The following is a 22,869-nucleotide window of genomic DNA, read 5'->3' as shown; positions in this document are numbered from 1 at the left end:
TAGATGTACCTGGATGACATTATGCTAAGTGAAATAAGCCAGACACAGAAAGATAATATTGCCTAATCTCACTTATTTGTGGAACCTAAAAAAGTCAAATTCTTAGAAGCAAAGAGTAGAATGGTGGTTACCCGGGTTAGGCAGGAGGTAGGGGGAATGGGGAGATGTTGGTGCAAGGGTACAAACTTTCAGTTCCACAGGATGAGTAAGTTCTGGAGATCTAATGGACAGCATGGTGACTATAGTTAAGGACACTATACTGTATACTAGAAATTTGCTAAGAGAGTAGATGTTAAGTGTTCTCACACACAAAAAGGTAACTATATGAGATGGTGGATGCGTTAACTAGCTTCACTGTGGTAATCATGTCACAGTGTATACATATATCAAAATATTGCGTTGTACACCTTACATTGATACACATTTTTTTGTCAATCATACCTCAATAAAGCTGGAGGAGAAAAGAGCCATGTCTGAACTTCCAACCCAGCTTTAAGTATTTGCACTAAGAGATGAGGTTGGGCAAGACATATAGGAAGAAGAGAACCAAATCCTTCCCTCTGCTCTTTATGAACTTCAATATAACTGGCTTTAGGCTTTTACTAAATGTGTGCAAAGTGCTATTCAAAGGCATTTAATTCTCAAAAACATCTTATGAAGTAAGCACTTTGCCCCACTTTACAGAGGAAGAAACTGAAGCCCAAAGAGGGAAATAACTTTCCAAGAGGCTATTAAGTGGCAGAGACAAAATGCAGACTCTGTCTATAGAACCTGCGTTTACCATTAATCCTCCATTGCGTTGGCTGGATTAGATTAACATCCCTTCCATTTCTGAGATTCTATGATTCTCTAATTTCAGGATATCAGGAATTATAAACCCATTATAACCCTCCTAAGTTTGTCAAACCAATTCTAGATCTCTACGTCTATAGATCTAATGATACTATAGGATCAATATTTAGGTCAAGCTGGATTATTATAAAGAAAAAACAACAAAATGAGTAAGATCTGCCTTTACCGTACATTTACCATATTGTTATTTCCAGAATTGACCCTAAAAGGCAACTCTGTGCTTGTCAGACCCAGTCATTTTAATAACGTATTAAAATTTTGACTCTGCATGCAAGTGCTAGAAACCATGTTAAAGATTCCTTCAAATTCAAAAGTAGTGGTGATGCCAAGCTGATTTCTATGAGTTGAATTCTCACTGAGCACAGGCTTGACTCTTGCCCATAAAACAGAGGAAATAAAGGTGCCAGACCAGCATGGAATGAACTGAGGCTCCAATAGGCTGGCCTGGAAGACCAGAGTGAGTACTGAGATGAAACATTTGCCAAAAAGTCAAGGGTCGTCCACACCAAAATGAGAAGTTTTTGGGCCCAGGAATGAGTGCAAGAGGTGTTTCCTGAAGGCCACACTTGATGGTGTGCACACAGCAGCACTCTTAAAGTCAGAGAGGCACTATCCGTCACTGAGGAAGTCAGGGTACGACATGACACCCCCTGCTTCCCCACAGCACAATTTAAAACTGAGCGAGGACAGCACCTCTCATTGCTCCTGGCTGCATTTCCTCACTCAGATGGAGAGCCTCACAGGAGAAGAAGGTTAAGAAGGGAGACCAGGTAAATTAAATGCTTCTGCACCGATGGTTGCACAAATTAGAACAGTGCTCTCTTTAAAAAGGCAAAGACTCAAACTCGCATCAGTCCAACAGACATTTTGTGGATGGCAGAGAGCCTCATGGACCACCCTACCCCCACCAGCCAGTTACTACTTAAAAGAAGATGGGGAGAAAAAACACAGCCTATTAGACTGAATGAGAGGCACTTAGATGAGACACCAATGAGGTGATGTCTGGCTTTTTATTAATTACCATAAGTAAATTATTAACGCATGCCAGGAACTAAAGTAGAAACATTGTCCTACTGGAAACCCTTGGGATAAGCCCAGGGACCACCAGCCATCCAGGCCCTGTGTACTTTGAGAACTGGGGGGATAATGGGATTGGGCAACACCTTAGTGCCCCCCCGCCCCCTGTCCCCACCAGCTCATACAGTTAACAGTTGTCTGGACAGATCCCGGCCTGTGTAATGCACATGGACTTGACCTGGAATCACCAAGAGGGTTCAGCCTCTGTTATGTTCACACCATTGGCTCTGAGCACAGGTTGATAAAGGAGGCACAATAGCCATAAATGGTATTTGCCTGCATCAAAGGCCTTGGGCATGAACTTCTGAGGCTGCAGTGGGAGACAGCATAAGATAATGGTTAAGAGCGTGGACTTGGGAGTAGGCATATTCCCCTGCTTGGATTTGTACCTCTGCCATTCACCAACTGTGTGGACTTAGACAAACCACTTAACCTACCTGGGCCTCAGGCTCCTCATCTATAAAACAGAATGGGAGGTATGACTGGCTGGTTGGGAAGGTTTCTTGGGGAAGGCACCAACCACGGCTCAGATAAGAGGAGAACAAGTGGCCTGACCTGGAGTGAAGGCCCTGGGGTAGGTAGGTCAGTGACCAGCCACACCATAGCCTATTGGGGAATCAGATTCAAAAAGACCAAATGACAGCATGCTTTCTGAGCCCTGGTCCTCCTCTCACGATATTCCTTCTACCTACAGATGTACCGAGGGTTCACCAAGATGCCCCACGTGCAGTACATCCACACAGAAGCTTCTGAAAGTCTCTGTGGCCTTAAGCTGGAGGTCAACAAGTACCAGTACCTGCTGACAGGTAACAACCAACTCTAGCATCTAGACCAGGGTTTGGCAAAAGTCCACTGTTCCTTCACTTAAGAAGGATGGAGTAGGAACAGTAAACCCAGCAGTGTCCTCAGGACTTTGGCCATGAGCCCACTGAATTGTACAGAGTATCTAGTGTTGAGTCCATCTTGCTTGACCAGAGCTGAGAGCTTGAGGTTCCTATAGTGAAGCTGGGTTTTAGCCTCAGCTCCACCACTGACCCTGGGGAGGAAATATCCTAGTTCTGCCTAGTGTTGCAATTTCTCAACTTTACTATAAGTAAAAAGAGATTGCCAGTACCTATTTCTCTCCATATCAGAGTCAAGTTATAGTAAAGAGTTGGTCTCGGTCCCAGTTCCAGTGCTTACTGAGTTTGGGATGTTCTACAAATCACTTGACCTCTCTGAGCTTCATTTTCCCCATTTGTTAAATAAGGATACAATTCGTTCTAAAAGGTGTTGGGGAGGTTGAAATAAAATCATGGGACTGAAGAGTACTTAGCACAGTTCCTGGCCTGAGGAGGTTACTCAGTAGATATGAATTCTTTCTCTTCTGGCTGGGTTCTGGGCAAAACAACTCTCCCCTTGTCATCCCTTTCCTCCTCTAGGCCGTGTCTACGATGGCAAGATGTACACGGGACTGTGTAACTTCGTGGAGAGGTGGGACCAACTCACCCTCTCCCAGCGCAAGGGGCTGAACTATCGGTATCACCTGGGTTGTAACTGCAAGGTAAGACCCATGGAGTGCAGGCAGGGGAAGTGCTGGCTCACAGCCCCAGAAACATCAGCTACTACAGTCCTGGACCCTGGGCTGTTGGGCTGGGAAGGGTGTGCATGTCAGACCTGGGCAGAGGGGCAGGTCTGAGCAGGGGTGGTGAGAAATGCTGTACCTAGGCTGAGCAGAGGAGAGGAAAGAATGCCTTTCTACTGTAACCTGCCACCTCTGGGCTGCCCACTTGGCAGCTGCTGGGTCATGAGGGCTCCTTAGAATCCCTGGCTCCTCCCATGGCTCAAGGTTGTGGCAGGTACAGGATCCTTATACTGGCAGGTCCTGCCAGGCAGCCCCAAGTGGGCTCACCTGGGCAGATGACTCGCTGGTGGCCCCCACCCGAGGCAGGCAAGCTGGCACAAAACTGTTGATACCACTTGCTGCAGAGGGTCTCTTCAGTCTGGCCCAACTGCTTGACCCAAGCACAGGGCCAAGGCACACAGCCTTGCTGCTGTGGGGAGGAGTTGGGCCATTCTCTCAGTTATTCTCACAACAACTCTGTAAAATGAGGATAATAGTAATTAAAACTACTACAGTTTTAATTAAATAGTTTTAATTACTCTTTTCCCCATTTGCAGATGAGGAAACAGAGGCCCAGAGAGCTTAAGAACCTAGCCCTAAGTCACACAGCTCACTAAGTCTGATTTCCAGCCTAGGCCATCTGGACTCTACAGTTTATGCTTTAATCTTTCAAATTCCTCAATTCCCTACAACAGCTGGGAGCTCTCATGCTTGCCTGTATGACCTGGGACAAGTTACTTAACTTCTCTGAGGTTCTATTTTTTTAATCTGTAAAAGGGAGATAAATCTGTCATGAGAATTAAAGAGAATAACATAGAAGCACTTAGAATGTCTGATGCAGTAAGTGCTCAATAAGTACTGGCAAGTGTTATTTGTATTATTTTCACTAAGGGAGAGATGTGGCTGGGCTCCACCTGCAGTGGTCCCAGGTCCCAGGTTCTGAACTGAGACTTGGGCAAACATTAGGCCTAGGTCTACCACAGCAGAGTCCACCAACCTTTGGTTGTTATCTAATTGCAGATTAAATCCTGCTACTACCTGCCTTGCTTTGTGACTTCCAAGAATGAGTGTCTCTGGACCGATATGCTCTCCAATTTCGGCTATCCTGGCTACCAGTCCAAACACTATGCCTGCATCCGGCAGAAGAGTGGCTACTGCAGCTGGTACCGAGGATGGGCCCCTCCGGACAAAAGCATCATCAATGCCACAGACCCCTGAGTGCCAGACCCTGCCCCACCTCACTTCCCTCCCTTCCCACTGAGCTTCCCTCGGACACTAACTCTTCCCAGATGATGACAATGAAATTAGTGCCTGTTTTCTTGCAAATTTAGCACTTCGAACACTTAAAGAAAAATCTATGCTGTTATATGGAGTTTATTTGGAATCATCCTCCTGGCCCCACCCTTCCCCTTCTTTTTGGTTTTGACATCACCCATTCTACCCGGGAATTTTTGGTGCCATACCAGAAAGAATGAGGAATGTATACTCCTCTTCTTCGTGATAATATAATCTATATTTTTTTAGGAAAACAAAAATTAAAAAACTACCCCATTTGGGCATTGAAATATCTACCCCTCTTTCTTCTTCCCCATCTCACCATCTCCCAGACCCTCCTCCCTTTGCCTTTCTCTTCCCCCTTCCCCAGCACATAAAGGACACAGACAAGGAAGCTGCTGAAAAAGCAACTGTTTCAAATCAGTCAAGGGCAACAAGCAGATAGACTCAAGGTACGCAGAAGATCTTATACACCAAGGAGATGCTACTGCATGTCCCTACCAGACTATGTCTGTCTGTGTCTGCACATGAGAGTGAGGGAGGGAAGGAAGAAACTGCAAGAGGGTCTGGATGATGGAGCACACACACAATTCCCCCAGCGCAGCGATGCTTGGTTTGACCAGAAGTTTCTGAGTCTGGAGCAAACAGCCAGGCCAGAATAACAGAACTTTCTTAGCTGGTGAAGACTTAAACATCTACCTGAGGTCAGGAGGCATTTTGCCTGCCTTGTACAAAAGCTCAGGTGAAAGACTGAGATGAATGTCTTTCCTCTCCCTGCCTCCCACAAGATTTCCTCCTGGAAAACTCTTTTGTAGATTTGGCCAGGAGCTTGCCTTTATGTAAATTGGAGAAATACACACACCAGTACACTATCCACAGATATAGCCAAGTAGATTTGGGTAGAGAATACTATTTCCAAAGTAGCGTTTAGCTCACTTAGGGGGATGTGTTTGCATACACATTTGCATATACCCACGCGGGGACATAAGCTAATTTTTTTACAGGACACAGAATTCTGTTCAATGCTGTTAAATACGCCAATAGTTTAATCTCTTCTATTTTGTTGTCGTTGCTTGTTTGAAGAAAATCATGACATTCCAAGTTGACTTTTTTTTTTTCATTTTAATTAAAATTTGAAATTCTGAGCACCCTCAGCATCCCTCTAATTGGGGTCATCTGACCTCTGTCCCTCTCCTTTTCTCCTGCTTCATGTTCGGGGGCCTTCATTTAACTGCCTTACTGGCTTGGCTCAGATGGGAGATGAGAATTAGTGTGGGTCAAGGGCCTGGGCACAGGAAAGAAAGCTGCAGTGTCCTGCCTTGGTTCAACAGCCACTTTTCCTAGGTTTGGGGACAACTTGCTCCTCTTCCTCCAGTTCACACTGATGGGTGAATGCCACCTCCTGAGGTCTTCACCTCATGGAATTAAAATTGGTGGTTACTGAGAAAGCCTGACTCTGCAATCGGCTATAGGGTTTTTGCTGTTTTTTGAAATAAAACTATAATATGAATTCTCCAATTAAATAAAGTTATTTTAAGTTTTAGTGTTGAAAGTGAGATGCCAAGAGTAGGTGATAATGTATACTTTACAGAATTGGGGCTGACAGGGTGGTTATATTTAACATGATTGCTCTGTCTCTTTTTTCAGATTATGAGTATTTACCCTCTATTAGTATTTGTATCTTCAGTTCATTTCACTTTAGGAAACAGAGCTGCCAATTGAAACAGGAGAAAAAAAAAAAAGAAGAAGCAGACAACACATTGTAATGTCTCACAAACATACACACAAATGCCCAGGCAAGGTGTTTGGCAGAACCCCAGAGCAGGAAGGCAGTATAGGCATCCAGTTTCCTTGAGATGGATTCCATTACCTAGTACTTTTCACCTTATGGGTGTGATATGTGGCATGCAGGAAATGGGGGGCTTTGTCCTTTCAATGGGGCAGTGTGAGCAGAGGGAGGTGAGGTCAGCAGGCCAGTGGTTTTTAAGGGGTGAGCCCCAGACTTGGTGTTTTAAGAGTTTCTTTATTTCAACTTCAACTTCAAAGTCCTGCAAGGTGGAACCCCTGACCCAGCCTGCACAGGTGCCCTCCCACTATTGGACATCAGCGTGACCTCCACGAGGCATTTGGCCGTTCTTGGTCCCTGGTGGGGTCACCTCCAGTCATACAAGGAGGGACCTGGAGTGAGGTCTGAACGTGTCACTGGAAGTTTCCCTGCAGAAAAGTTGGTGGAACCACAGTCCCATCTGCCAGGTCCTGGCAAGGAGAACAGCAGGTCCTGGGCAAAGAAGGGTCCTTTGCAAAGCAATGTTGTCAGAGGGCGGTTTTTGAGCTTTCTATAAGCTATAGCTTTGTTTATTTCACCTGTTCACTTACTGTATAATTTAAAGTCATTTATGTAGCTAAGACACTTCCGTATTTCATTCATATCGTGAACGTTTTATTTTGCTAAATCTTATGTCATGTGTAGGTTGTAATATGTGTACATTGTGTTTAAGAGAAAAAAAAATGAAACCCACATGCCGCCATTTTCCTGAATCAAATTCTACATGGAATGGAGGGTAAATACTTCTACTGTGCAGGCAGCTAGACTGGCAAATTGGGGAAACTAGAAGGAACTAGCACTTGAGATTTCCTCCAGCCTCCTCCCTATTGGCATCCTAGTGACTCCTGGAGTAGGAAGGAGGAGAGAAGAAATAGCAAGTATATTCACATCCTAGCTCTATATCGACTGGCCCTAGGCAGTCTACTGGTCACTCCCATTCCTTTTTCCCCCTCGTTCGTTTGCCCACCCCATTGGGAAGCCACGATTTCTCCTAAAAATCCATGGCTATGAGAGCTATGATTCCAAGACCGCTTGGCTTCCTCTGGCAATCTCTTCTGCCTCCCTACCCAAGCTCTCACCTCTCAGGCCAGTGTTCCATCTGGCTGGGAGGATGATACTGGAAGACTCCTGTGCTTTACCCTTACCCAACCCCAGACCCTACGTCTTGGTGGTCAAACTACGGCTCATGAGCATCATCTTCCATGCTATGGTTCTTGAGCAATTAAAGAAACATATGACATACTGGAACAGTTCAGTCTCAGAGCTCTATCACAGAGACACTGTGATCCCCAGGAGACAGTACCCTCCCCTGCCCCTGCCCTTCATGTGCTTGCCGATCAACAATATGGATTACCCCAAAATGACACCCAAGTGTTGGCTCCTGGCTGCTAAAGTAAAAATATCACTAAAATGGTTTTACACAAGTAAAAACACTTTAAAAATCTGAGAGTAAAAGCAAAACAAAATGGGGGGGGGGGGTTTGGGGAGGCAGACATCAACAACTTCTAAACTGACTCTTGGGAGGCATGAGGAGGACTCATCCCCAAGGGGAGGGACTTTGTAGATTCTCCCATGCCCCTACCATCCTCCTTAGCCGGTCTGCTGTCCTGAGACCCAGAAGTGATGGAGAGAAACCAACCAGAGAAAACCCTGTCTGGAAGGAATGTATTTGTTGCTAAATTTTGTAGCACTGTTTACAGTTTTCCTCCATGTTATTTATGAATTTTATATTCCGTGAATGTATATTGTCTTGTAATGTTGCAAATTGTTCACTTTTTATAGTGTGTCCTTTATTCTAAACAGTAAAGTGGTTTTATTTCTATCACATACCTGCAGTCTCTTGCCTCCTTGTGTCCTGACTGCCATTGGGGGTTATAGAGACCACAGAGGGCCTTGGAAGCTAGTCAGTCCTGCCTGCCTTGGTTCCTGGCCTAGAACTCCCCTCCCTCCACTCACTTCTACAGCGTGGACCCTCCAGTACTTTCACCAGGCAGGAACATTTCCAGGAGAGGCATCCTAGATTTTCCTCCTGGCTGCTAATCCAGCCCTGACCTTGGTCCCTGATTTTATGGCCAGGGTTCTCCTGAGTTCTGTGGAATCTGGATCTCTATCTAATTACCTATTAGTGGTACAGGTATTCCCAGACTGGGGCCCTGACTTGACCTTCTCTGTTTTCTTCCTAAGAATCTCAACCCAGTGGAAGTAGGAGGGGGAGTCTAAAACAGCAGTCCTTGATGCCAAATGCCTGCCTGAAAATCCGAGTATGGCTTGGCCTAGTTGGGGATGCCAGGAACTCACTAGAGCAGTGAACCCCCCCAGAACTTACAGCTGGGCCTGTCACCCTCAGTGGGTTGGGTTGGCTTCAGACCCCTCACTCAACTTCTATCCCATTGTTGACAATGTTCCAGAGCATAGGTTTTGTTCCTATTTTAAAGATACTCTACTTTGAGCACCTACAGCACCCTATGTATATGAGCACATTAAATCTCAACAACCCAATGAGGTATTTCCACTATAATCCATGGTTTTCAGCTGAGGAAGCTGAGGCCCACCAAGACCCAAGACCTACTAAGTAGGCAGATCTGGCATTCAAACTCAGCCTGGTTTGATGATAAAACCTGAATTTTCTCCACTGTGTTCTCATTTCATTGGAACATGCTGGGTTCTACAAGCCCTTCTTATTCCAACCAGCATATCTTGGATTCAGTGACTCTCACTAGATCAGATATAAGGGAAAGCTAATTAATGAGATATGTCTCTGCTTGGTTAGACTATCCCCCACCTGGAGACACCTATCAGTGTCTCCAAACAGAATTGTCCAGCTCAGCAGCCCGAGCTTAGGAGTCCACAAACAGGCTGTCATCCCCCAGCTGGGATTATCGGATACTCTGTTAACCTTCCTGTTCCCCAAGACTCACATTCCTTGCAGGGCATGCATGGGGCCATGGCCCTACATTCCTTTGACCCATTTAAGAAGACCACTGACCAAAAAAAAAAAAAAAAGGAGACCACTGACCATGCAAGCAGGCATGTCACAAGCTATTTCCAGCTGCCCAGAACTCTTTCACACAACTCCTTCTGGTTGTAAGATGGAGAGCTCTCCACCCAATCCAAAAAGACTCCGAGTGGGAGACAATCCCACATATGCCAAACTAGGCTCCAACCACTTCCCAGAGACAACCCTGGGTATGTTCAAAAGTTGGAATGCAAAGAGTACACACAAGGAAACTGCCTTTCGATGATCAATGCAAACAAAATACTATTGCTTTTATTAAAATAAGAATTGGAGAGGGACCTCAGGGCTCAAGTGAAATAACATCCTACCTTTGAAACATCTTTCACCTTTACTAACAACCTTTGGTTCCAACATGCCAGCTTAAGTTGTCTCCTGATTTTCTGAACATGCCCAAGGAGTGCTGTCCATCTTTGCCATTTGCTTTACTGCCTGAAATTTCACCTGAAGACCTGATTCTCCCTAGGAAAGCCAGGTATTCCTACAGGATGTCATGGCTCTTCCTTAGAGTCCAAGTGCTCAGGGAACAGCCCCTGAGCCCACCTCCTCCATTCAAATAGATAGACAACATGGACATCAGTGTTTGCTCCGTATCACAAAAATAAGCAAAGTTAAAAAAAAAGAGGCACTCACCATTGGCTTATGGTTGGGGAAAAACGTTTGCTCCACAAGCGGGAACTTCTCAGGACCCAGAGAATGGAAGATCTTAATGAGCTGAGAGAACTAGGACAGAATACAAGAGAACATTGGTCAACCAATGTTACCCAGTATGGTGAAACCTACCCCTTGATCCCAGGCCTCAAGCATCTGTCTGTTCTGAGCTAAGCTCCAGTAGTTGTCCCAGGCCTATGGGATAGAGGCCAGAGTCCTTTGCTGAACATTCATCCTCTCCACCATCTGCCTGCACCAACCCCACCATTCCTGCCAGGCCGACTAAGTTCAGCTCAACCACATTTAATAAGCATTTACTCTACTCTCAGCATTTCACACAAGCACAACCTGCTGACCTTCATGCCATGTCACCTGCCTGCAATGCCCTTCTTTTTTGAGACACGTATTGTGTAGTAATTTATGGTGTAGATTCTGGGTTCAAATCCTCTACCACTTACTAGCTGAATGACCTGGGAAGTCACTTCAGGTTTCTGAGCTTCAGTTTCCCCATTTGAAAATGGAGAAAACAAGAGATCCAACCTCACAGGATTGTTGTAAGGATTAAATATACAGTGTATTAAAAGCAGGGCCTGGTCCGTAGGTATACTCAAATGTTGGATAGTATTAGTAGTAAGCTTTTCTCTGCTTTTACAACCCCACTTGTTTCCAACAGCATGAGCTGCATCCCTTCCACACTGTGCTCCCCCACTTCAGCACTATCTTCTTTTGCCACAGAGATAGCTACTGTCCCCAGGACTAAGGGGTAAGCTCCTAAAAGGCAGGCCTCAGACTTACAGTCTCCTCCCCACCCCACTCAACATCCCTGGGAGCTCGCTCTGTGCCCAGCACTGAGCTTTAACACTGGGACAGCATGCTGAACGTGCGGACCAGGCCTAGGAGAAAGACAGTCTGTGGGCAGATGATTGAGATAATAATGTCTTTCTAGAGGGATGCAAGGGGTATGTGGGATTTGGAAGAGGGCAGAGTGTGGCGAGGATGATACCCTGAAGCAGATGACAAAAGACAAAGAAGAAGGGTACTCCAAGTGTGCAGTGAATCTACTGTGTACTGGAGACACTCGGTGGCTGCTGTGGCAGTGGCCCTCAACATGAGGGACAGTGAGAGAGGAGGCTGGAGAGTGATCCATCACAGACCACCAGGAGCCTTAAAGTCTGGAGAAAGAACTGAGAATTCACCCAGAGGCAAAAGGAAGCTGCTGGTGGATATATGCAGGGAAGAGCAAGGTAGATTCTGTGCAGGAAGAAGGAATAAGCCGCAATGTGCCCCCTAACATGGATGCCCAATGGCTAGAAGAGGAGATAAGTCTTCTGCCAGATTGACTTAGAGGTTAACTCAATACTAAGAGCTCACACAGAGAGAACAGGTAACTTGGGAACTTCCTGCATCAGGCCAGGATTGGTCTGGAAACTCTTGGCCTGCAGCTGTGTTGCAACATGGTGTCAACTTAGTGGGTTTGAGGGACCTCAGAAATATGGGAAATGACGGAGGGTCCCTCATTTTACAGATAAGGAAACTGAAGTCCAGAAAAGGAGAGGAATTCCATGATCAAGAATATGAGTTTTGGAGATGCCCAGCTCCACGACTTTCCACCAGCTATGTAAGCCTCAGTTTCCTCATCTGTACAGTGGAGAAATTAGAAATACCTACTCATCAGGGTGGTTCGAGGATTAAATATAATATTCATGGTAAGGGCTCAGCACAGCATAGTTAGTGCTAATAAATGGTAGCTGCTACCATCACCATGACTATGTGGACAAACAAGTAGGGCGAGCTAATACTACCTAGGACCTTCCTGGGACAGTGGTACTTGAATCTGAGATGCTGTAGGCCTAAAAGGTCAGTTAGGACAGAATGAGGAGACCAGAGCCATGGTAATAGTGGTTAAAGACTATCCATATCTATTAAATTAATGCATGTATGCATTCAGTAAATATTGAGTGCCAACTCTGCAGAGATCTCATTCCTAACACCAGGGACAGTAACAGTTGTCACGATTTACTGAGTGTGTACTTAATACCATCCACCATTCTAGGCACCTTATATGTATTAACTCATAACCGTACTAGGAAGGCCCTATTTTATCATCTTTTCACAAATATGGAAAATAAACTCAGAGAGGTCAAGCAAGTTGCTCAAGGCTGCACAGCTTATAAATGGAGGAGCCTGGACCTAGGCAGTCTGGCTCCAGAGCCCATGTTCTCAACCACTGCCCTACCACCAGAAAACCATGCAGAGAGACAACAAAAGAAGAGATGAGATGGCTAAGAGCTTCACACATCATATTCTACATACCCCAACCTCTACATCTGTCTTTCCCTTTTCTGCTTTGTTTTCCCCTTGACCCTTTTCATATGTCATATTATGTATCTGGCATGTTTATTAACATACTGCATGTGTCTCTGCTCACTAGAATGTAAGATTCAGGGTTTTGGTCTGATTTGCCCACTGCCATGTTCCTAGGACTTAGAACAATCCCTAGAACATAGTAAGTACTCAATAAATATTTTTGCATGAATGTATTACTTCAAGTAGGGGAGCTGGATAATATAGATGAATGGATAAATATATCATTCTATGTGGAGATAAGTATTTGGGGGAAAAAATAAAGTAGGGTAAGACATTTGAGAGTAGTTGAGGAGTGAAGGAGTTATATGCTAAGAAAAACCTTTCTTCAGGTAACATCTGGATGTAAACTAAAATCAAATGAATGAATATGAAACTAATGAATAAAAGTGAGCGGGGAATCAAGCCTTACAGGTTGGAGAGAGTTCACTTCAAGTTCCATTTTCACCCCTCCCTGGTTCCTTGACCCTGGGGAGTTCCTTAATGGCTCTTAAGCCAATCTTCCTTCTCTGTAGAGTAATGACGCTCACTTCACATGATAGCAATAGCATGAGCACCAGGCAGCATAGTTTTGTAGTACATAGTAAGTGCTCAATACACAGTGCCAACTTTAACAAAACTAGCTATATGCTCAAATATTAGTAAGAGCAATAGGGTACCCCCTTACCACTAATATTATTATAACACTGTATTATAATATCTGTTGGGTAATAATTATAAGAAGGGGTTTGGGATCCAAGTTGTTTATTCAGTTGCTTTAAAAAGACTCCTTTCATTACTGGGCCACCATGCTGGGGAATGTGTCCACTTGAGGGCTGGGAGGCCGGCCACTGCCTCCCCTTCCTTCTGGGTCAGCCTGGCCCGGCACCTACCACCCAGGGCTTGCTGCAAAAGTTGTAGATGGAGTAGAGGGAGTTGATGGCGGGCAACCCTCCGTACTGGAGGCCGATAACCAGGCTGCGGTAGTCTTCACCCAGGGCCATGCTGTAGGCATGCTGGCGCACAAGGATGAAGTCCGGCTTGAAGGATCTGCCAAGAGAGGGGCCGAAAGCAGTGTTACATACGTTACATTGATGCAAAAATCAAGGCATCAAGCCATAGCCTGCTGAGGATAGCACCTCAGTTTAGAATGGGGATGGGGTGGGACAGTGTGGATGAGGAAGATCAGGTGCAAACACGCAGCAACTACAAAGTAAAAGGACTGAAAACAACTCACACTTTTTCATTTCTTTTTTAGGCTGCTTTCTAAATTTTCTACATTGAACAAATATTTCATCTGAATCAGAAAAAAATATATCAAACAGTTCAGTGAATATACTGTGATTTTACTAGGCACTGTAGTGGATGCTCATGTTACTAAGTCCTCACAATGGCCTTAGGATGTGGGTATTGCAGCCATCAGCTCCACCTTACAGATGCACACCCTGAGGCTCAGAAAGATCAGGTCACTTGCTCAAAAAGACACACTGAAAGTAGGTGGCACGGCCAAACTGTGTAGCCGCACAGCCCTGGCTCTCAAGGACAGTGTAGCGTGGTTTCCTTCTGTGTATTTAAAATGTGTCTTGTCCTTTCAAGTAGCAGCCTCTGGAAAGCAGCAAGAGGACTAATGAGATGGCTGAGAACACACCAGGCTCTCTGCTAGGTCCCTCTGGAGAGAAGATCCTGAGTAATGCTCACATGCAGATGTGGGTAAGGTTGGGACTATTTCTCCATTTTACAGATGGGGACACTTCAGGTCAGAGAAGTCGGGAACTTCCCCAAGTCACAAAGCTAGGAAGGAGGAGAGCCACGTTTGAACTCAGGTCATCTGGCTCCAAGTCCAAACACTTTTCCCTCCCTCACGCGGCTTCAGGTAGATTCACAGGCTGTTTTATTCACACTGCCAGGGATCCACCTGTTTCTGGGTTCCTCACTTCTAAGACCCACAAGAAAATCAGACTCATAGTAGATAGGTGGTTTACACTAAAAATGGTGTGATCCATTTGGCCCATCCAGAGTCAGACATTTGGCTTCAAATAAACTACATCTCTTTAAAATAGTTCAAATTCAAATTAAAATAACTCTCAAAGGGAAAGGACTTGTCCCCAGTGAAGACAGAGGGAAGAGTGCACTGCAAGTGTAGCTGCTTCTCAAATCACTCTGAACTTGGGCCTCATGGTGCCCCCAGGGGCCGGAGCCCAGGAGCAGGAGCGTAACAAGGACATGTTGAAAGAATGAATGATGTACATAAACGTCACCCTTTCGTTCCCAAAGGAAAGGGCAAGGGACTCCCTGGCTAAGTTGTAACTGGCCCTGAGGGTGGCCATGTGGATGGTGACATCTGGGTGTGGGTGGCATTGTGCTCATGGAAGCAGTCAATTATGTCACAGTGGTTAGGGTTAGGGTTGGGTTAGAAGCTTGGAAATACCATGCCTACATCCTCATTGCCTTCTTAGGGAGGAATCAGTACCACTAGTGCATTTTACAGATGTGGAACTGGAGCCCTGTAGCCAGGCAGTGACATGGCCCAGGTCACCCAGCAAAACCATGGCACGGTAGGAGGTCTACCCACTTCCCTGCTCTCCTCCTGCCTTTGCACTCCACTTTCCTGGGTCTTACAGCAACAGAAGGAAGGGAGGAAAGAAGGGGGCACGTGTATCTCTAATAGGGACCTGATGACAAGAGGGAGCATTGACTTACAACCATTTTCTACTTTTATCTTATTTTTAAAATAGCATATGGAGGAGGAGCCAAGATGGCAGAGTAGAGAGACTCACAGCTCACCCTCTCCCACAAACACACCAAGAGTCACATCTACAAACCCACTGAATCACATGGAACACCTACTGAACTCTGGCAGAGTGTCATTTTGAAATACAGGAGGATTCTCACAAAATCCAAGAAACAACAAGTTTACACTGTATAGCACAGGGAACTATATTCAATATCTTCTGGTAACTTAAGGTGAAAGAGAATATGAAAACAAAAATACATATGCTCCTATATGACTGAAGTACTGTGCTATATACCAGAAATTGACACAACATTGTAAACTGACTATACTTGAATGAAAACATATTTTAAAAAAATAATAATAAAATAAAACAACATACGTTCACTGTGCAAAAAAAAAAAAAAAACCCTTGGAAAACACAAAGAAGTAAACAAAATTACCTGGAATTCTCAACTCAGAAAATCCTAAAGCTTTTCTATGTATTCCTATATATATAGTGATCCAATAATCTATTTTAATGTATCTAATATGCATTCATATTGATAAATGATTTCATGCTTTCTATTATGATTTTTCTGTTTTCCACATATTATAGTGTATCTTCCCTACCAAAAGATCTTCAAAAATACCATTTCTAATGGCTACCTAATAGTGCACTGAATGGATATATCATACATATTAAGCCAACCAATCACCTTCTATTATCAAGTAGGCTATTTCCAATGTTTCACACATGCACATCTTCGCACACAAATCAACCTCTTCACTCGAAACTATTTCATACTGTAAGATAGATTCTAAGAAGTGGGATTGCTAGGTTAAAGGGTATGAACTTTTTTTTAAAGATGCTCAAACAGTACCCCTTCTTAAAGATGCACATCACTGTTACATGTGAGACCATCCATCTCACTACAGCCTCACCAGCACAGCAGATTTTAAAAATGTTTTTCAATTTGATAAGCCACTTTTCCCAAAGAATACCCTGCATCCCATTGCTATTTTAGTTTGCATTTCTCTGATTTTAGTGAGATTGAGTACTTTTATTAACCATATGCCTTTTCTTCTCTGTAAAAGTCTGCTCACATCTTTCCGCATTAAAAAAAAAAAAAAGGCAGCCTCACTGTTTCCTCACTGACGTGAGCACTGTGTTAGGATGCAGCCTTTCATCTGTCATGTGTGGTCATGTTCTTATTAGTTGCTTGCCCTTTTTTATGGCTGTGAATCTTAACAAAACATACCAACATATTTTCCATTCCCTCTGACTCTCTCTGTTTTGATTTCTCTCTTTGCTGTGGTGCTCAGAGAGTCCTCTGGGGCTTCAGTTCTGACAGTGCGATGCTCGCTCTTCCTGGCACTGTAGTTTCTCTCTCAGACAACACGGTACCATAGTTGGTGCCTCACTAGGGCAACTCTACTCTGCTCCAGGAGGAAATAATTAAAAGCCTTGTGCTGGCCAGCCTCATAGTTTTTCACTGTTTGTGAAGAACTCGTAAGAGAGACACACAGCCTGAGGGGTGGGGGAATCTGGCTCTCTAGAAAAAGAAGGTGTCTTTCCCAGACCGCCTTCCAAGAGGAGTATCTGATAGCCTGTTTTGTGATACTCTGACACTAGTCCCACATATTATAGTGTTCTTTCTCCAGGGCATCTAGAACTCACCTCTAAATCAGATCTTTCTTACTCTCTGAAATAAAGTAGTGGTCACTTCAATGTTCATAGCAGCACTATTTACAATAGCCAAGACATGGAAACAGCCTGTATGTCCATCAACAGATGACTGGATAAAGAAGATGTGGTATATTTATACAATGGAATACTATTCAGCCACAAAAACCGACAACATAATGCCATTTGCAGCAACATGGATGCTCCTAGAGAATGTCATTCTAAGTGAAGTAAGCCAGAAAGAGAAAGAAAAATACCATATGAGATTGCTCATGGGAATCTAAAAACAAAACAAAACAAGACATAAATACAAAACAGAAACAGACTCATAGACATAGAATGCAAACTTGTGGTTGCCAAGGGGGTGGGGGGTGGGAAGGGATAGACTGGGATTTCAAAATGTAGAATAGATAAACAAGATTATACTGTATAGCACAGAGAAATATATACAAGATCTTATAGTAGTTCACAGAGAAAAAAATGTGACGATGAATATATATATGTTCATGTATAACTGAAAAACTGTGCTCTACACTGGAATTTGACACAACATTGTAAAATGATTATAAATCAATAAAAAATGTTTTAAAAAAATAAAGTAGTGGTCACTCCCTATTTGTATTCAAGGATTTGGGAATCTCAGGCTTCCAAATTCACAAGTGCTCTTTCAAAACTATACATCATGTCCCTGCTTAAAACCCTTTGAAGGCTTCCCTCTTTCTAATGACAGATTCTTACCTCCTCTCCATGGCTACAAGGCCCCTGCCCACCTCTCCATCCTCATTTCTAATTTCTCCCCTCTCTCACCTCCCCCTGAGCCACACTGACAACTGCCCCTCCCTCTAACTCTCTTTTTAGACACTCTTCTCTCAAATTGTGCATTATGCCTCATTCTTATCACTTACTCGTTGGCTTAAATTCATTTCCTGAAAGATACCTGTCCTGTTCACTCTACTGAAATTTGCCCCAACTCTCATATTGCCTTATTTTCCTTTCTTCGTGGCTCTTGCGACAACTGTATTTCTCCTATTTATCTGTTCAGTTGTTTATTGTCTGTCTCTCCTCTCTAAAGATGTCAGTTCAGTGAGAAAGGCGATCTGCCCATCTTGGACAAAATTGGCCTTATTGATGTTTTCAAATGAACGATAGGGTTAATGAAGCATGTATACATGAAAGAACAAATAAACACAAAGCGGAATGGCCACTAGAAAAAGGCGTGACCTCCTTCCTTGTGGCCCTGGATAACCTAGCGCTGATGGCCAAAGTAGCCAGGAGATAACTTGTGGCCCCTAATAACCAGAGGGCTGCCTTATAAGTATTTCTGGAGATATATTAGCATCACCAAGAAGGTTTTAACCCCAGGGAATTCAAGCTGGACCCCATAACTGCTTAAGAGTCTCAGATACAAGATGTGAACAATAAACACTTTCCATATGTAATGTATTAGGACAAGCCAGGCATTTGTCATGGTCCAAATTCTGCCATTGGTTGCTGCACAGAATACATAGTATCCTTCCAGACAGCCTAGGATGTGAGGCATTTGCACGGAAGACAGAACAATTAGTGACTTCAGTACGTGGTTCCTCCCTCCATAACTAGCACCCAAGGTTCTCTATATGGTCAGAGAAAAGCCAAGTCCACCATGTCACTCCAGCATCAAGGATGTGGCCTCCACCAGGCCCTGACAGGCGACCAAGCACCCCTGTAGAGGTTGAAGATCCTGAGATGATTGGGACATAATCCCTGCTTTCACAAAACTCACAGTCCTAGAGGAAGTAGGTGCAACACTAAAGGATAAGGATTTGCTAAAAGAACAAATGAATAAGTGAGTGAGTGAAATATCACAGGTATGTATGAGACACTAGGGTGGCCCAACTCTGTCTGGGGAGGGTGTTGAAGAATGTATGCCAGAAGGGACATTGGGTTTTGAAGGAAAAGCCTGTGGGCAGGGTTTTGAGGGTTTCCAGGCAGAGAGAACAGTGCCTGCAACTGAATGAACAGAACCTCTCAGAGGGAGTTGTAGTGGACTGTGCTGGTTTTTGTTTTATCTGCCCAGTATCCACTATTTTTGGGGAAACAGACCCCATGTAAAATCCTCTCCAATCAGAGAATCACATTTCCCTGGGCAATAACTGGTCTAAGGATTGTGTCGCTAATGTAAAAAAGGCCTGTTATAATCCTCCTGAGTGGCCAGCTAGGCCCAGTTATGTCACCTGGGGCTGACAGATATCAATTTTTCCTGCTCCGTGGAGGGGTCTCACCTAGAATAGAGGTATCCCTGGGAAGAAGACAGGGAGGGAGACAAAATCCTATGTAAATCACTGAGTCCCTGAGTCCTGCTGAGCCTTATACCAGAGCCATCTTTATCTTGAGTTATGTGAGCTATTAAGTTTTCTCTTTTGCCTACACTAGGTTGAATAGTGTCTGGTGCTTGACATCACTATTGCTCTGACAGATACTGGGAGGAAGTGGGAAGATTGCAGTTGGCTACATTGCTGGAGTATAAGGTCTGATGAGGTGGTGGCAAGAAATGAAGCTGGGTAAAAATTCCCAACAACTCTCATGAACCCCTTCCTGCCCCTCTGTCTCCACAGACCCACAGGGCCCAAGCCCTGTGTCTTTCATGCCTGAGCAAGAAGGCCTCCTTAAATCCCACACAAACTGGCACATCCTGGCTAGAGGCTGTACCTGGGTTTTCTTGTTATTTACTTAATATGAGCCATATTGTTTGTTTCTAATCCATGGTCTTTCTCAGAAGTGGCAGTTGACACTGAAGTGGAAATCAAGGACAACATGTAACTGCATGGTAGAGATGGGACAGGTGATGCATTGCTGGGAGATTACTGGGTGCTTCAGGCAGCATCAAGAGGGAAGAGGCCAAAGGCTGAGTGACGTCTAACCATCAGAGAAACATAATAATTCTCTCAATATGCAGAAGCCTGTGGTACTAGAATAGATTTTGACTGGACTTTGCCTAGGACTTAGATTAATAAGCAGAAGCCTCACTATTCTCAGCCATTTGACCGCTATTTTGTAATGGTCCCCTGTTCCCCAAGGGCCAGGTTGACTAAGGGTGACAATGAAGCTTATTTTGGTCACATGCTGACCCATCATACCCAAACTTGACCGTAGCCAGGCCCAGGAAGGCTCCTGACTTCCTGACATCTGCGACCACTGGCAGAGACTTCAGATGTCCTCTTAACTTCTCCATACTTCTCACAATCCTTCTCCATTCTCCATTCCCCTCCACCTCTGAAAATTCAACCTTAGGTACCAAATCTGTGGAAAGGAGACCAAGAGAACTGAGCAAATCAGCAAAAACAAGTGTTCTGAGGAAAAGGGGAGGGAGGAATCAAGGCATCGAAATGGTCTCCATGCTCCTTAAGGCTTAAGGACCATGATACTGCAGCAAGGACAGATCAGAGGAGATGTGCACACTTGGCAGGCGGAAGGCTTTGAATGGGCCATATGGAAAGACTTTGGGAATTAGCGATGCTTCCCGCCAGCCCGTGGACTGCAAGAAATTAGTCCAGGCTGAAAAGAAATTAGGTGGCAGCCAACCAAGAATCTGGCGAGAACGGACAACAGGATGCTGCAGTGAGGCCTGTGGGGCCCGCCCAGCAGCTGCCAGCTGCACAGCATGATGACGGTGGGGAAGGGGCCCGGCAGGGTTTACAAACAGCCAGGCTCTCTGATGAATCCCAGGGCTCTCTCTGTAAACTACCAGGAGGTTAATAAAACACAGACACTTGTTGCTGGAGGAAGTAGGCTTCCTCATCTCCTTTCTCAGCCTCAGAATCTCAGTCTCTTTATCCCAGTCTGTCCCTTCCCTTTCATTTCAGGGAAGGAGTCCTCGCTGCTCCACCCTCACTCCATCCTCCTCCTCCATCACCCCCTTGGATCCCACATGTTGTCGATTTACTGATTTTATTTTTTAATGGAGGTACTAGGGATTGAACCCAGGACCTCGTGCATGCTAGGCATGCACTCTCCCACTGAGCTATACCCTCCCCCCTGACATTATGGATTTAATTGTGTCCCCACAAAAGATTTTTTGAAGTCCTGAGCCCTGTTATGAGTCTCTGTGACCTTATTTGGAAATAGGTCTTTGCAGATTTAATCAAGTTAAGGTGAGGTTATACTGGAGTAGAGTGGGCCCTACTCTAGTGACTGGGGCCTTTATAAGAAGAGGGAAATCTGGACACAGACACAGAGAGGAAGAGAAGACTGCCATATGATGAAAGAGCCAAAGACTGGAGTGATGTGTCTACATGCTAAGGAACATCAAGGATCGCTGGCAACCATGAGAAGCCAGGTAGAGACAGTCTCCAGAACCAGGACAGAATAAATTTCTGTTATTTGAGTTGCCCAGCCTCTGGTACTCAGTTACAGCAGCCTCAGGAAACAAATTCACTGCACACCCCCAATATTTCCTCTTTCTAGCGGCTTCCTGGCTTCCTTTGTTCTTGTGTGTATCTATCCACGGCTCCCTCTTCACTTCCCAAAACAACAACCTGACCCCAACAATAAGAAGACCTTTGCTTCAAGGTTGAAATTGAATCAACAGTTAAGCAATGTTCATATTTACGTAAAAGAGCTAACAAATCAACACACAGATAAATGCATGGAGATTTGTTTGGAAGGATGTTCACCAAAATGCTAAGCTGGCTATCTCTGAAGAGTGTGATGGGAAATGGGGTTTTTTACATTCTTCTTCAGACTTTCTGGTACTATCTGCATTTAAAAAAAAAAAAGAGCACAAAGCATTTTTACAACTAGGAAAAAGCAATGAGGTTATCTTTATTTTGGAAAAATGATAAATGTGACAATGAAGTAACATCACGGAAAATGCTTAGGGGGCAATTTCACATGACATAAAACAATAGAAAAGAGAATCTGCGTTATGACTAAAGCACTGTAAAAACGATAGGCCTGGAAGGGAAGATGGAACATTGCTAATCTGTTAAGGTACTGAGGCTGCGGGTGATTTCTTTTGCTTTGAAAATTTCCATTTTTGTTATAATGTGGTTTGGGCATTAACCAAAATTTTGGTTGGCATAAATAAATAAGTGAATGTGAAACAAGTCCCCTCCACTTGGCCTGGCAGCCATTAACTAGCCATTCCTCCACTTTCTTCTGTTGCTACACAGATTGGACCAGGCAGTTTCTGCCTGCTAGCCCCAGCTCCCGTGTACCCATCTCCATAACCTCCGCATCTGGCTGCCAATCCCCTTCCTAACCCAGGGAAACCGTATTGAGGTCATCCCTAAATGCTGAACCCTGAGATCAAATAGGCTCTGCTATGCCTTCAACTTCCCTGACTTCCAATAATAGCTAAGGTATGATGAGCTTCTGTTCTAAGCCCTCCACATATCTTCACTCATTTAAGCCTGACAACAGTCCTATGAAGCAGCTGTTATTTTCATCTTCATTTTCCAGATGAGAAAACTGAAGCAAAGAGTGGTTAAGGAAATTGCCAAGGTTACACAGTTGTTGGTGGTGAAACCCGGAGTGAAACCTGGAAGCTGCTAGCTCCAGAGAAGGATTTCACACTCTCTATAGTACTGACCTCTGGACCTGGATAATTTTTTGCTGTGGGAGGCTGGTCTGTGCATTGTAGGGTGTTAAGAACATCCTTGACCACTAGATACAACAGCACCCCCATGCCCAGCTGTGACAACTAAAAATGTCTCAAGACATTGCTGAGAGTCCTCTGGGGGGCAAATTCACCCAGAGAGAGAGCCGTACCTTAGGTCTCCACTCATCCTCATGGCCGCTGTGGCATAATCTCCGTTCTCCCTTCCTCAAAGACGCTCTCTACCCTTGTTTCCCA

At 44.6% G+C, this 22,869-nt stretch overlaps 2 protein-coding genes across 7 annotated transcripts in view; one reads left to right on the top strand and one right to left on the bottom strand.

Annotated features, from left to right (window-relative positions):
• The window catches only part of TIMP3 (TIMP metallopeptidase inhibitor 3), a 56,356-nt gene extending 47,897 nt beyond the window's left edge, over positions 1-8,459 (top strand). The window contains exons 3-5 of the mRNA XM_006205853.4: positions 2,624-2,735; positions 3,351-3,472; positions 4,553-8,459. Of these exons, the coding sequence (XP_006205915.1) occupies positions 2,624-2,735; positions 3,351-3,472; positions 4,553-4,750 (432 nt within the window). The 3' untranslated portion in view covers positions 4,751-8,459. The remainder of the gene's footprint in view (positions 1-2,623; positions 2,736-3,350; positions 3,473-4,552) is intronic.
• SYN3 (synapsin III) overlaps positions 1-22,869 on the bottom strand; it is a 447,532-nt gene that overhangs the window by 289,194 nt on the left and 135,469 nt on the right. For all 6 annotated transcript variants that reach the window (XR_012078446.1, XM_006205854.4, XM_015240613.3 and 3 more), the window contains 2 exons: positions 13,533-13,689; positions 10,279-10,368 (listed from right to left, as the gene is read on the bottom strand). Coding sequence is in view for 5 of the 6 variants with exons in the window: in XM_006205854.4 (XP_006205916.1) it covers positions 10,279-10,368; positions 13,533-13,689 (247 nt within the window). In the remaining variant the exon portion in view is untranslated. The remainder of the gene's footprint in view (positions 1-10,278; positions 10,369-13,532; positions 13,690-22,869) is intronic.

This window comes from Vicugna pacos, chromosome 12, assembly GCF_048564905.1.
Source record: "Vicugna pacos chromosome 12, VicPac4, whole genome shotgun sequence".
Lineage (NCBI taxonomy): Eukaryota > Metazoa > Chordata > Mammalia > Artiodactyla > Camelidae > Vicugna > Vicugna pacos.
The sequence above is the reverse complement of the archived record's forward strand: the minus strand, read 5'-3'. Positions and strand labels throughout refer to the sequence as shown.